We start from the raw sequence: 15,048 nt of genomic DNA, 5'->3' as shown, positions 1-15,048 counted from the left end.
AATCAGAAGTTCAATACCTCTATTCGCAGGCATCTATATACTCAAAGAACTGGAGGGTTTTGGAAATGAGAAACACAATGGAATTAATTTATTTATTTTTTCCCACAGCACAAGACTTACCATAAGGTTTATGAAATTTCATTAATACAGATCCCACAATAAATACCTTTTGAGATAAGACAAACTAATCAGTTTGGAAACTAGAACACAAAACACATGAGTCTCTTAAAAAATAAGTATTTATTTTCTTAAAGGACTGGAGATATCAAGTAAACTGCAGACCGATTGTTGCTCTTAAATACGTACTCCACATAGAATAAATACAACTCCCCATTTTACACTGTTTAGCAGTGTAAAACTTTGTAACTTTGGGTTACTAAAAATCGTAACCCAAAGTCAACACCACACAATGCCTTCATGTACATGCTAACTTCGGATGCTTTAGAACCACATAAAACATAAAGACTGACACATATTTACATATTTTGGGCATGTTACCTAGATTTAACCAGAAAAGGCTCAGATATACTTGTGAAAGATCTCACAGTATCTAAAGAAATCACATGTTAAAGTCTTTAAATTCAGCTGGGAGGGTTGAAGAAGCATTAAAAAAATAAAAAATAGGCTGGTGTTTTGAAATTCACCGAAATGTTCAAAGATTTCTCTTTTTAGGCATCAGAGTAATTGTGGTAAATCAAAAATTGTACCAAAGATTGACCAGCTGGATTGTAGATGAGCATGCTTTCTTTATAATTAATAGAAAACAGCTTATTTATAAGTTACTCAACAAATCAGCAGAGCTGTAGGTCCGTTGTCTCATCGCCTCAGAAGTCACAGTCGAGTTGAAGTTTAAATTAAAAACAATTAAAAGCTAAAAATTTAAATACATACATTTTTTTAAATATTGGCAAAAGTGAAATTCCTCAACAACAACAAAAAAAACCCCCAAAACAAACAATATCAGTGGTACATAATGATTATTGCTGGTCCAGTTTTTGCATTTTCATATAAAAGTAGTAATCTCCTTAAAAATCTCTTAAGATTTCTGAAATAAAGACTCAGAAATAGCTGGTATTGTGTGCCTGAAGGCTTTAACATTAATGCACATGTTGTAGCTGCAGCTCATCTCAATCCTCCATGTAATCAGGTGGCACAAAACTACACACCTCCTCATAGGTCAATCCTGCAAGAAACGAGAAAATGTTACAAGACTTGAAAACAAGATCAAAATTCCTCAGATTTTTTTTTTTTTTTTTCTCCATAAACAAGATGTTAGGACGCAGAAACGTACGCTTCCACTCATCGATTTCCAGTTCTCTACTTTCAAAGCTTTGGTCGTAAGGCTCGGCCTCGGGCTCGTCTTCTGGGTCGTGGTACTGGGAGAAGTAGGGGTGCTCCAGAGCTTCAGTGGCTGTTATCCTCTTGTCTGCGTCCAGAACCAGCATCTTCTCCAGAAGGTCCACCGCTTCAGAGAGAAAAGGCCAACGAGTTAATAAAGCTGAATCTCAGTCTATGCTTCGGGGGAAGAAAAAAAATGAATAAATGAATAAATCTTGTTTTTTTGCTTGTTACCTTGTGGGTTAGCACCAATAAAAACATGAGCAAAGTTCCTCTTGGGCATAGGAGGCAAAGAGCTGACATAATTCCTGGCCTGGGTAAACACATCAATGCAGAAAACAAAGTGTCAGTCTCCACAAGCAGCAGCATGTCAGTACAGACCGTTTCGGTTTCCATCTACATAAACCCAACTCTGTTTGGAAGTCAAATTTCTGAGGCATGGCCACAGTTTTACACTCGTTTTATTTTCCAATAAACATGGACCCGTTGTGATGAAGAGAGTAGATACTTTACAGCTTTCTGTCAAAAAATAAAACCTAAAAAGATGGAAAAACTGAAAATATATATTTCAGTTTTTTCCTCAAAAAGTTGAGATTGAGAAAAAAAGTTGTATTTTTCTAAATTTTTTCAATTCAGTATTATGAATATTTAAGTAGGTATAATTGCTTTTAACTGCAAACAATTGACAAAGCCATCTGTATTACTATTATGTCTCAACATTTTTTTGCTGAAACTAAAACCTTTGCAACGTTTACCATTATATTTTGCAATGACTGTATATCATTTGTAAAAAAAATAAAATAAAATAAAATCTCACACTGCTCTGATGCATCACCACATGTATTAAGATTTGGTCATCTAACAGGTGAAACCCCAACAAACAGGCTGACTATCGTATTGAAAAATCACAACAATTGAAATTTAACCTCCCAAAAAATAATGTATTCCATACAATCTCTTGCAACATTATCACTGCACACAATGATATTGTGAAGGTAAGTTTTTGAGCTAATGTGTTGTGATAAAATCCAGAGCATTGATAAGAGGGCTGTGCAGCAAACATCTTCCGTCAACCTCCTCCTGTTCTCTGCCAGGAAAGCAAAGGGTGGGTCATTCTCACCTCATGGCTGGGCATCCGGTTGATTAGCGCTGCTGGGGGTGTTCCTGTCAGACGCATTATCTGCTGAAGCTGGTTTATATCTACAAAGCTTGTGTCAAGGAGATGCTGCATAACTTCATCTACAACAGAATGCTGAAATGTCACAAATATTACAAAAGTAAACTATTTTAATATAGCCTGAAGGAAAAAAAAAAATAATAGGACAACTTCACAAAGAAGCTGGAACCAGCAAGGAGAAAAAAATAATCTGCCCGGACAATTAAAAACATCCAGCAGAGTGAATGCTCCTCCAACTGCGCTCCACCTCATGGAAAGGATACGGTCTGAGCCAGGAAACAGAGTTTTCCCAGTTAGAAGTTCTGCCATAATGCATCCCACCGACCAAATATCCACTAAAACAAACACAAATGTAAGAATTGACCTAATAGAGAGGCTCTCAATAAGGAAACGGTAACGGGATCGTAACTGACTCAACCTGTCATGTTGTAGTGCATCCAGTTCAACATGATCTCTGGAGCACGATACCAGCGCGTGGCAACGTAGCCGGTCATCTCATCGTCAGTGTGCCGCGCCAAGCCAAAGTCCAATATCTGATATGAGACAGGCAAATATTAGCATCCGTAAAACATTTTAGATAAAATGGTGTGAATTAGAGAGCTTACTGACCTTTAGCTCACAGTCTTCGTTTACGGCAAGGTTGCCAGGTTTCAAATCCTGCGAGGTTGAAAAGTAATGAATGCGAGACATTTTGGTCGTCCAGTCCAGACAGTAAATGTATTTTTGTATTTTAAAAATAATCGTCATGTATGTTTCACTCGTCTTAAAATTAAAAAAATGCTGCATAGCTGGCATGATGAAATGTTAGCCATCTAAAAATTGCACACTCTACGCAAAGACTAATGATGACAACTTCCACTTTTCCCAAATTCAGCATTAAAGATGGTAATATTGGTGAGACAGGGGTTGAACTAAACACTTACTCTATGGATGATGCCCGCTGAGTGGATATACTGAGAACAGAAAAAAATACAAACGTTAGAAAATCTGACAGAATGCTGGAACCACTGATTCATCTCAAGTTTTAATTGGAATGATAAGTGGAGAGTTTATTGATTTTTGTTCAGGAAAATTAGATACTTCATTTATGCTTTGTTCAAATAATAATTTTCATTAAAAAAATAACATCCATAGTAAAAGTAATGCCATGAAACTTCGACAAAATATCACAGCAGAGATTTTAGCAGATCCGAGCTCGAGAAGATAGAAACTAAAGGTCGAGAGGTGTGGAATACCACAGACTCCAGTTCATCACACAAACAATCACTCATATACGCATCATCATTCCTAAGGACAATTTAGAAACTCAAATTAATCCACGATGCCAGTCCTCGAGCGGAAAGCCTGTGCATGCACGTAGAGTACCTGTATAACCAGTACTTTTACTGAAAGAACTTGTTTACTAGAGTGACTCGTTAACACGTAGCGTTCACAGCAACAAAAACCTCCAATTGTTATGGAGGAACAGACAGACATGCTTCAGCACCAACTTAACACATTAAGCCGATTAGTGAACAATGAAACAGGACTTGCATTGAAAGTATATGTGTAGCGCCAAAAAATGCAACTAAACTCCAAACCACTAAGATGCAGACAGACAAAGAACTGGCAGAAACACCGGTTTGAACCCGAGAAACTGATTAGTCCTGAAAAAAACAGAATGTAGAACCAAAAACCCTTAAGAATAATCAGACCCAGCTTTCAGGATGTACAGCATTCATTACTATGAAGGACTGAAACTGCCTGAATGGAGACTAAATATTAATCTAATTTAAATACTCAAATGTTAAAATACAAACAACTTCCATCAATCAGTATTTATTTCAAAGCTGTCCATCATGTCTCACTGATAGTGTGATTAACAGGCTGCTGCCACTCCATAATAAAGCAGGAACACATAAAGTACTGCACTAAATAAATACACAAATAAGCTAGTTTTAATAACTAAGTGTAGAAAGTGAAAAATTAAACATCGCTTCCAGACAAGAATACATGTAAAATAAGTCAAATTTAAAGAAAAAAATGGAAATGGGGATCAAGAAAGTCTAAAATAAAGAAAAGAAAAAAAAAACATTTTCTATAATATAAATATTTGAGTTAATTACTTCTTTGTAAATGTATTACTATTTTATTATTAATTTAGTCTTACATTTCTGAGGTTTTGGCAGATAAAACAGTTTAACCATAAGCTGAATACGTAGGGTATTCTAACAACAACAAAAAAAACAAACTTACTTCCTTTAATCCCATCCATTTCATAGATTATACATATGCCTTAAACATCATGTTCTGCTAAATTCATCACTGTGAATAAAAGGAAGCTGTTTTTGTTTTCTGTGTGAGTTTAACTCGGACCATTTCTTATTTTAGCTCAGCTGAAATTATTAAAATTATTTACACTTCCTTAATGCCAGAGGAGATGATTTTTTTTTATTACTTTGTTAAATACAGAAGATTAAAATACACCACGATTATTCTGCCTTTTAGCGACTAAGTAAATCCCAGATGATAATGTCATGGCTGTGTAAGCCTCTGATCCCTGTGTGTGTATTTTAAGGTGTTTTTCTCAAGGAGACGATGAGAAAATGGTATCTATTAGTCACGGTGAAATATTGGTCTTTTATCAAGAAGCAGCATAAAAAGCCAGATTATAGATTATCAATGGACTCGAGCACAAAAAAAAAATCATCTTTGGAGTCCTGTGGGCTGATGGAAGTAAAATTTAAGAGTTTGATAATAACGACCCTCAATGTAATTGAATAAAAAAAAGGGGTGGGAGGGTCGGGAGGGAAGCTTGTGAGCCTTAAAACACCAAACCAACTGTGAAGCATGACGGTGGCAGCATCATGTTGTGTGTGTGTGTGTGTGTGTGTGTGTGTGTGTGTGTGTGTGTGTGGGTGTTTTGGTGCACTTCCCTAAAAAGATGGCATAATACGAAAAACGAAAACGATGTGGAAACATGCTCTTCCTGAATGACCTCACCTTCAGTCCTCGGAGGATCTGGTATATGAGGAACTGCACATGGTCGTCTGAGAGTTTCTGACATTTGACAATGTTGTTCAGATCTGCTCCCATTAGGTGAGTCACGAGATACCTGTCGGTCGTAAAAAAGATTGTCGTCAGAGTTGAAGCAAGAAATCTCAATAACTTCCAAACTCAACAGAAGTCAGAGAGGGGCTTGAAATAAATAAATTTGCTCTTTGAATCTAATTCTGGAAGGCCAGTTTGGAGGCCGCAGCTTTATTTCCCCACACGGCAATAAAAGCTTAAACCAGTTTTGCAGCTACTTCTTTTCACTTCTCTCTCGGGACACTGAAAGGTCAAGCCCTTTACAAATGTAATATCACTTGACAAGCACACAGGATAAATGAGCTAAATGGCATCAGCGGATACTTTAAATCCAATCCTAGAACAGCTTAAAATTAATCAAAAGCACTTAAAGACTGAGTGAGCGCCACCGCTTGAGAGGCGATACGGGAGCAAAAGCTAACGGATGAGTGTGCTGCCGCTTCGTCAGTCTGTTGCTAAACAAATACAGGTTTCATGAATACTATTCTATTCTCACAGAGTGTGGGGTTCGAGGGCTTAAAATAGCACATTTCAATGCTGGGACTTGTGCTTGGCGGCACACACAGATCAGATACGCAGACAGAGAGAGAGAGAGGTTCACCCGCCTTGGAAAAACGGCGTATAAATAGTGACCTATGTTTTTCCATTCTCCTATAAGAGAGAGAAGCGTGGCAGGAGAACCCAAGAGAATCAATCTCTTCTTTTTTTTTTTCTTCCCCATTTTTGGCTTAATCCAAACTTCTGTAAATATTTAAGGTTTTCTCTGAAATTGCATTTCAAGTCCTATGTTATTGCCTCAAAAGTTAAATCAACGTGAGCCTTTTAAGTCTAGTGCAATAGCAAACCACAAGCACTGCAGCTATATTTTTATTCATATCAATACCACTGCACCACAGAGGTAATAATAATATAAAATAAAAACCACAATTATGAAAAAATTAAAGTGTCACGAGTCTTCCTTTTCAAAACACTTCTACCAAAAATAAGCTAAAATGCATTGCAGATATGAGGTTTGGCCTCAAGTGATGTCTCATATAAATGCACCAGTTTTCTTTACGCTGCAGACAATTGGCTCAGCCCAGGAGCACCTGCTTGCACCGTCAGAGAACTTTTATATTAAAATGAAAAATCAAGAGTTACGAAAGTATTCTGCTCCTTTATTCATCCTAAAGCTTTGGAAGATTCAAAGGTTGATGTAGACAAAGATTTGTAGCGTGATGGAGTTGATTCTAGTGGGAAAAAAAAAAAGATTACAACACTGTTGCTGTTGACTGGTTTCAAACTTGCTCATGCACAACCCTCTTTGTAATAAAGCAGGGTTTTGCCAAACCCTCTTAAATCAAACCAACTTTTAACATGTTTGTTTTTGACCTGGCAACAGCAACTCAGACAGACAAAGGCCTATTGGTCATGAGAATCAGGTTATTTTCAGCAGGTTGGAAATTCATACATCCCATTTATTTTCAGTCACACCCAGGAGGTGGCAAGTCATACTAAGTATACAACACTCTTCAGTGTGGAAGCTACTATCGTGTGGGAAAAAAAACAAAACACCAATTGCAGTTCAGTGAGGTGTTTAAAACTAAATTCAGAGAACGCACAAAAGGTGCAAGAAGTTGTTCAAAATGAAACTACATTCTCATGGCAGTTTACATTCAATTATCCTAACCACAGCAATTGCAAGCACAACATGCTCAAGATAGTTTATTCACTCATCGCCTTTCTCCAAAATTATTACTGAAGATGTCGCTGCTGCTCTAACAACAAATTCAAAGAAATAAATCTGGTTTTTAAGGCGAGATCTGGATCAGGTCAAACCTATCAGAACGTCAGAAAAAATCTTTTCTCTAATGTGGATTGCTAGAGTCTCTGGTAATTGAAGCAGGTCTGTTGAAACCCACAATCCACCATGCAGAAGCTGGAACTGGCATCGATATAAATACCTCTGTGGTGAAGCGACAGACACGGACTCCAAGGTGAAGCCTGAGAATTGCACCTGCTACATTTCTTGCACCATCTATGCGGCAAGGACCTGTGTGACCATTTTTTTTTTTTTTTTTATGCAACAGGAAACACTGCCACACAGGGCAGGTTGCATCCTTTAATGCATGTACGGTCACACAAAAAGCCCACTTCAAATAAAAACAGAAACAGATAAGTATTTTCTACCAATCAGACCAGTAGAGTGTAGAAAGCTTAGAGCTTAGTCAACAAACGGGACCATGCCACTTCAGAGTCCCGGCTACAAACAGCCCGACACTGAATGAACCGTCTCGTGATTAATCGTGCCTGAATGAAGCTACTGTTTCCAACTTGCAACTATTACACACGAAGATGTTATCAAATAATGAGGTTACGATGCTGTTTAGATGCTCAGGAAGCAGCTGAAGGGATCCACAAATGGGCTTGTCTGCATCTAAAAAGACCGCCCAAGGCTAAAACGAACCTGTGAGAAATCCTAAACTCTTGATTGCTTGACAACTAATATTTATTTATTCGTTTTCAACAGAAAAAAAGTCAGAGAATAAGTGATTGCAGTCAAGTTTCCTGTTGCCAAAACTATAAATTTCTTCCATCGCTGCTTTTGATGTTAACATCCATCATCTCCTTTCTTTCAGAGCCTAGTTTCTGGCATTTTGATTTTGGATGCTCTTTGCGTTCGCTTCCTAAGAAACAGATTTAGATGAACAAGCATGATCGTCTAAATCAATAAAAATGATCAAAAGTGTTGAAAACTTTTCTAAACGATCAATGCAGGCTCAAATATACACTTTCATTCACCTAGAGGTCCTAGGAAGTGTCAGCGTGGTAAGTCCGTGGTAAGTCTCATTAGGAAGAGAAGCTACCAGCTACAGTCATTGACTGACTGTAGCTGGTAGTTGAAAGTATAAAAGAATTTGTTTGACAGCAGCCAGTGAAATATTAAATATACACTGTGAAAGCCATTTAGAGGCACTTCTGGACAACTGAAGACTACAGGGTCACAGGTTCAAGCAATTATGGATAAGTGAATGTCTGGGTTGTCCAGGAACAGACCAAGGAACGAGCCAGGCTCAAGCCAATCATTAACTGGAACACCAGCATCACCATCCACAGTGAAGCCAAATTACTAACATGAACCCAGAGGCCGCTGACCAAGAAAGTAAACACAATCAAGCTTGACTGAAGTATCTGTCGCTCACATGGTCTAGCCACAATGTCTTCTGGAGAAAAGAAATGTGGTCAAGATGAGACAAAGACTCGACTGTTGAGTCACAATGACGAGATTAAAATTTAGAGCAGTCAGAGTGAGGGCTGAAACCCAACGATACTGACCTGTTGGCGAGCATGGTGGTGGGAGCATCGTGTCACATGGTTTGAGTGAACAGTTGTAAATACAGAACAAGAACTACCTTAGATATAATTCAGCTAGACTTCATCTCCGTCTAGACAAACCCTTCGCTCAGTGATCAGAGTCTTCTTTAGACACCATAATCCATTGAAAGGTCCCAACATAAACGGGGGGAGGGGAGGGGGGCCTGAAGTCACTCCAACCAAAGTTACATAACCCTGAACAACTTCAGAAGGTAGTCAAAACCCATAACTATAACAAAGTGTAAGGGATAATGCCGTGTGGAATGAGTGTGGGACAGTTAAAGGATGCAAAGTGAAACCGCCTGCGGAAGCAGGAAGACGCACCACATTTTTTTTCCCCCCAGAGCCCATCTGATGAGGAAAACTAAAAACTGGCGGGAACGAAATGAAAATACACCAGGAACTTTAACAAAAAACTAATTAAAAAACCAAAAAAGGTGGTCTGTGCAATAGACCAAGACACATTTAACCCAATACGAGTGTAGATATATACATATTTGGTTGCACAATTTTAGAAAAGCAAGTAACTTCAATACTTTTTCCTTCGTCACAATGTTCCCATCAGTAGAAATATTTGGTGCGTGTGAGCAGCACTGTGGGAGATGCGAGTCTTTCCAACAGGCCAAAAATATTTTTGACATGCAGAATTTGCATGCAGAGCACCAGAAAAATAATCTTCCAAAATGTAGCACAGAACTGCAGGCGTACTGAGCAGCTTTAGACCACATATCTATAATCTTCACCCTGTGTGAATTAAATAAATTTAAACAGATGCATCCAATTCCTGTTTTTTAACGTCTGAAGTAGTAAGTTGCTTTGAAAAAAGAAAAGGAATCGCTGGTGTAGATAATTATAAGCAAATTATATTCACACCACTACTAGTGTATGCCGACTTTAGATTGCAACAGGAGCACTGCACTTCCAATTTCAAAATAATCTACTTGCAAGTAGAAGCAAAATGTTTAAAAATGTCTGCATTTCTGCAAAATAAGGAAGGATTAAATGTTTTGTAGCAGCCAGATGGTAAAGAAAGTAACAGACTATCCTTTAAAAAAAAAAGAAAGAAAAAAAAAGTGCGCCAATGTAATTAGTCTGCTGGCCAGACTCCAGGGGTTTTCCAACCTGAGTTTGGACTGACTGCTGTCCAGAAGCTACCAGTTGTGCTACCTTCACTCTGGTTAAATTATACAGATATACTTCTCTTAATAGAAAACACGGATTAATGCAATTATCTAGAACAAACAAACTTACACATCTTTGAATTCTTTTAGACTTGTAGCAGGACTGAAAACATCCAAGAGCCCAATGACCTATAAAAAAAAAGAAAGAAAGAAAGAAAGAAAGCCACACTGAAATTAAAAACACAGAGAGCAGAAAATATAACCTTCACTGAGACGCAGATTTCTTCAAACAAACAATATTAAGCATCAAATAAGTATTTGTTTTTTAAGCCTGTTTGCCTCCAGGAAGAAAGAAACAGAAGAAAGCAGCCCACTCACATTTTCATGCTTCATGTGTTTCAGCAGCCGCAGCTCCCTGTAGGTTCTTTTGGCGTGGATGATGGACTGGAAAGGTCGGGAAAGCTTCTTCACAGCGACCTTCAAACCCAGTTTCTCATCATATGCAGAACTGTTGAGCGAAAGAGGAAAAAAAACAACATTTAACCTTAAAAGAAAACCAAAAAAAATATATATGACTGCACTGTAACTTTTTTTTTTTTTTATTCGGTTATAGGTATTAAGTCAATAAATGCAGCAAAGCGAGCTTCTTCAATTAAGGCTGATAAAGCAGATTTCAGACGGCTCATGCGGCTGAGTTTGCTCTCAAAACAAAATAAGGTGTAGTGAATTGAACTGAAGGCTGAGAAATGGGAGGCATCAGCAGAAAATGTCACGTCTCAGCAGATTGGGACGGGTCTCTGACAGTAACATATCCTCCACCCCGTCAGCCGGCTGCCTCTGACCAACACCAAGATTCCTCCATCTTACTGTAAAAGCTGCTGCAGGCAGAAACCAGCTTTCAACTGAGATGAATAATAATAATAATAATTACTGTACCGTGGCGATTTCTCACTTCACTTAAAGCTCGACTGTTTACCGGCAGCAACATTACTTGTTGAATTTATCCATAGCACATAAAGACTTTGTTTCATATCAACTACTAAATGTTACAAACGCAGACAAAAGAAAATGTGCTGCAGCTTCTTTGACAGAGGAAATGGTTTTGAAACCATCAGGAAAAAGAAGGGATTTCAAGACGACTCCATTTATGCATCAAAGCTCATGTTTCTAATCTTTAGCTGCATTTTGAGATTTTCGGTTCTGGTACATTTGGTAAAACTTAAACTAAAAAAAAAAAAAAAAAAAAAGATTTTTGAATTTAGACTTGCATCTTGCCTGTCAAATATTGTTAAGCGAAAATATGACAACTTTGATCCCTGGATTACAGGTGTATTACTAATTTGAATTGCATCTTTGCGATTATGAATTCAACATGTTTGCCATTTGTCTAAAATAATAGACTGACAAATTTACAGCATTTGAAATTATATTATAGGTCATATCTGTGTCATTAATTGTGCCCCATTTCCTGCTTTATTGACAAAGTACAAACATTAGGGCGGTTTTATTACAAAAACAGGATATTAGTGAAATGAAGGCTGGCCCGATCAATCCCTGATATGCTCAGATATTAAAGAGCAGGCATGGTGCCCTTTGCCCTTAAATGCATCAGGATAAAATAAAGTCTATCGATTGTATGCATCACTATAAAACTGCTTGATTTATTAAAGGGAAAAAAAACAAACAAAAAAACAAGGCGAGGTCATTAACCAGAGACGGATTACCTCATCGCCTGGCACACATGCCTGTTTCCATTTGCAAAACAAACATCTGCTCCCCACCTATGTGTCATTATGTTTTACTAAGATAGCAGCAAGGGCAGAGCTGCACAACATATTGTAACACGGTGTTCCGCGTATGCCCTGCATTAATGTTCTGCATGCAAACAATATACTTTGACAGACAAAAAGGACTTTTCTCTGCTTTCGATGCCCAACCCAGATACAGACTTTAGTGACTGAGACGTAAGAGCTCATGAGAAGTGATAGGAGCACTTGGAAGACAGAAAAGAAAGAAAGCTGAGACAAAAATGTTGGTCAATTACAAATAGTCAAAATAGTCTGTAATCAATAGTCATAGAGCATAAGCAATAGTAGCGATCAATCATACATCCGTATGGAACAACAGTGGAAAAAACTAATAGAAAATGATACTTTCAAGTCTTTGAGGTTTCCAAATATTCTCGATTAGATTTTAAGAGTTGAATTGAAATTAACAATGGAAAAGAAGTAACGTCTGAAACGCTGTTATACTTCAAGTCCTATGCGTTCACATTCCGCATGCCAACACAATGAGCCAGGTGAAAGGACTTTAAACTATGCTGTGCCTCCATGCATGATCAAAGAGTCATGTGACTGAGATGCTAAAACCTTTATGGAGTGGCACCCAAAATGTCGCATCTCAAGCAGACCTCACTAAATCCTAAAGTTATATTTTACTATATAATAAAGAATGCAATAACTGCTATGGAAAGACGATCATAGTCTTAATCCTTATCAAGAAAAAATGAGTAGTGTGATAAGCCATGTCATTTTTGATTACAACAGTAAACTCTAGTTGATTGTGTCTGTAAACCCAATAAATTAAAAGAATTAGGAGGTGTGATTTTCTTAAATTTGATTCATTATTCAGTTTTTTTTACTAGTGTAAGTTTCATAAGAGCGTCAACAAATAATACATCTGAAAATATGTTTGAAAACAATTATTGTACGCTGTGTTACCTAATGTAACTGAAGTACTGAAATAACCTGTTTGATGAGTAACTTATCAGAACAAAAGAAACAAAAAGTACAGCCAAACATTCTGGAAATATTTCTAAAATGCTTGTTTTCACCATTTTATCATCACAATAAATAAAATATAACATTCAAAGTCTATGTATCCCACCTCTACTCATTAACTCAATGAAAAAGCTCAACCCTTGCACAAAATAGACTAATAGCAAATCGGAAGATGTGGCTTCTTCCTTACGCTTTAAAAATGCGAATGCTTCTGTTATTCAGATTTGTTTCATTATCAGAGTACATTTGCTATTTAGCTGCCAAAGGAACAAGCTGTTTCTATTATTAGGAAAGCAGTACTTGAAAACAGTAGACCTAAAAATCACACATTTCACTGCACTTTCAATTGTTCATTATGTACTTTTGCAATGCATGGTCAACCATAGCCCTTTAATTGCAAAGAAGTAAATCTGCCAGCGACTTTTCACATTCGAACAACTAGAGCTAGTAAACGATCGTAACTGATTAAATAATTAATCGAAGAAAAAAACACTACGGTACTATTACTACTTGTCCTATAAAACCATTTAACCGAAGAGGAATCGGATCACTATGTGAAGTATGTGATCGAGACAGTCATTCTTGGGACTGATCCAATGACAAAATAAGAGTAGTCGCTTCCTGCAATAAAGTTCATGACAATGCTGCTCTTTAGCGTTGGATTTGTTTGATAGTTCTAAAATAATCATATTTTAATAAAAAATAACTTGATATATGTTGACAGAGCCATTCTAGCTCCACCTTGCTAACCTAAGTTTAGCTTCAGCCTCTGCAGGCCTCGTCTCAATGAATGGAGAAGTTAGTTGGCTCAACTCTGCACACTTTAACTTTTACAGAAAACGTGATTTACCAAACCGATCCATAGGCGCCTGAGCCCACCGGAGACAGGTCCTGGTACCGACGCGGGACTTCCCATATCGTTTTATTGACCTCCTGCAGGTAAAATCCGGATCTTTCTTTCTGCGACATTCCTGCAGAACCAACCGTCGACCACCAACCGTCTCTTTCTGCCCCGTGCTGCTTCTTTACCCCCGAGCTGAGAAAAGCTCTGTCACACAAACAACAGCAGCAGGAGATAATACAGGCGGCCCCTTGTTGCTGGAGATCTACGCGCAGTTGTAGATCTTCAAGTTGTTTTCTTACACAAAGTTGCAGAATCACCGCCTGTTGCGTGCACACTTTTAACTCTCCACTTTCATTTGTTCCTCTCTTCCAGTGTCAGATACTGCTCCTGAGGTTTCTAGCTGTAGTCTCGCGAGAAGTCAGTTCCATACAGCTTTAAGAGGAGTCGCGAATGAAACCAATGCTGCGTTCGAGTACTAAATGGAAAAAAAAAAATCTGTTATTTTTAAGTGTGAAAAAACAGGAAGAATTGAATCGATTGATTTTTTTTTATAGTTTACATAAATGTTATTAATTACTGAATATTAAAAGGACAATAAAAAAATCGATTTTATCTAACAATAGATTTCACATCATCTGAAAAGTGAATCCTATAATGTTCGGAATGAAAATATAATTTTGTTCAAAATATTTCTTCATATTATTTTGGCCCCAAAAAATACACAAAAAATAGTTGCATTTGTCAAACTGCTGGAAGTGCAATACTGATGTATATCCTCACTTACAAACAGAAAATAACCACATTTAACATTATTTTATAAATTGGAGAAATTGGGGAAAATTTCCCAGGATGTCATTTGGATCCAACAAATTAAATATTCCATTTCACTACAAGTACCAGAAGCCTGTATGGACATACTAATATAACAAAACAAAGTAAAATAAAAAAAAAAGCTGTCAGATGTACATTTGCAATGTCACCATAGCTCAAATATAATTTTCCATTCCAATTATTTAGTTTTCAAAAGAAAAAAATATAACAGATAAATGAAAAGTGATATTTAAAATGATGAAAACCATCCCTTTTCTATTCCCACTGAACCATGCAGTCTTTGGGATACAACGTGGACAAGTCACCAGAAACAATGTTAGCCACAGCACTGTCGTGCAACCCACATTGTGAAATGTTGCAAAGAATGAGATGAGGAGCATAACAAAACAAAAACCTGATGTTTAACTCAGCATCCGCAAATCCTGCTGGGTGGAGTTTCCTACTCATTTTGGTTTTCTCACCAGACAAGAAGAATAAATAATATGCAGATAAAAAAAATAGAACTGCTTCTCAATATTGAAATGGGTTTAAAAG

The 15,048-nt window shown here is 37.3% G+C and overlaps 1 protein-coding gene across 1 annotated transcript; it reads right to left on the bottom strand.

The window, feature by feature from the left end:
- Nucleotides 1–221: 221 nt before the first annotated feature.
- Nucleotides 222–14,054, bottom strand: mapk14a (mitogen-activated protein kinase 14a). The gene is made up of 12 exons (XM_007556722.2): nt 13,690–14,054; nt 10,438–10,567; nt 10,190–10,248; nt 5,498–5,609; nt 3,439–3,468; nt 3,125–3,172; nt 2,934–3,048; nt 2,779–2,850; nt 2,459–2,538; nt 1,573–1,651; nt 1,292–1,465; nt 222–1,183 (listed from the first exon to the last, which is right to left on the bottom strand). Exons 1-12 carry the CDS (start codon nt 13,806–13,808, stop codon nt 1,128–1,130), a joined length of 1,074 nt encoding a protein of 357 aa, XP_007556784.1. The 5' UTR covers nt 13,809–14,054; the 3' UTR covers nt 222–1,127.
- Nucleotides 14,055–15,048: the final 994 nt, after the last annotated feature.

This window comes from Poecilia formosa, unplaced genomic scaffold (assembly GCF_000485575.1).
Source record: "Poecilia formosa unplaced genomic scaffold, Poecilia_formosa-5.1.2 Scaffold80, whole genome shotgun sequence".
NCBI lineage: Eukaryota > Metazoa > Chordata > Actinopteri > Cyprinodontiformes > Poeciliidae > Poecilia > Poecilia formosa.
This window is presented reverse-complemented; position numbering and strand designations above follow the sequence as displayed.

Coding starts and splice junctions, on each gene's coding strand:
- mapk14a (XM_007556722.2), bottom strand. CDS start 13,808: ATGTCGCAGAAAGAAAGATCCGGATTTTACCTGCAGGAGGTCAATAAA. Junction 3,469..5,497: donor AGATCCTCCGAGGACTGAAG/GTGAGGTCATTC, acceptor TTCTGTTCTCAG/TATATCCACTCAGCGGGCAT. Junction 3,173..3,438: donor CAGCGGGCATCATCCATAGA/GTAAGTGTTTAG, acceptor TCAACCTCGCAG/GATTTGAAACCTGGCAACCT.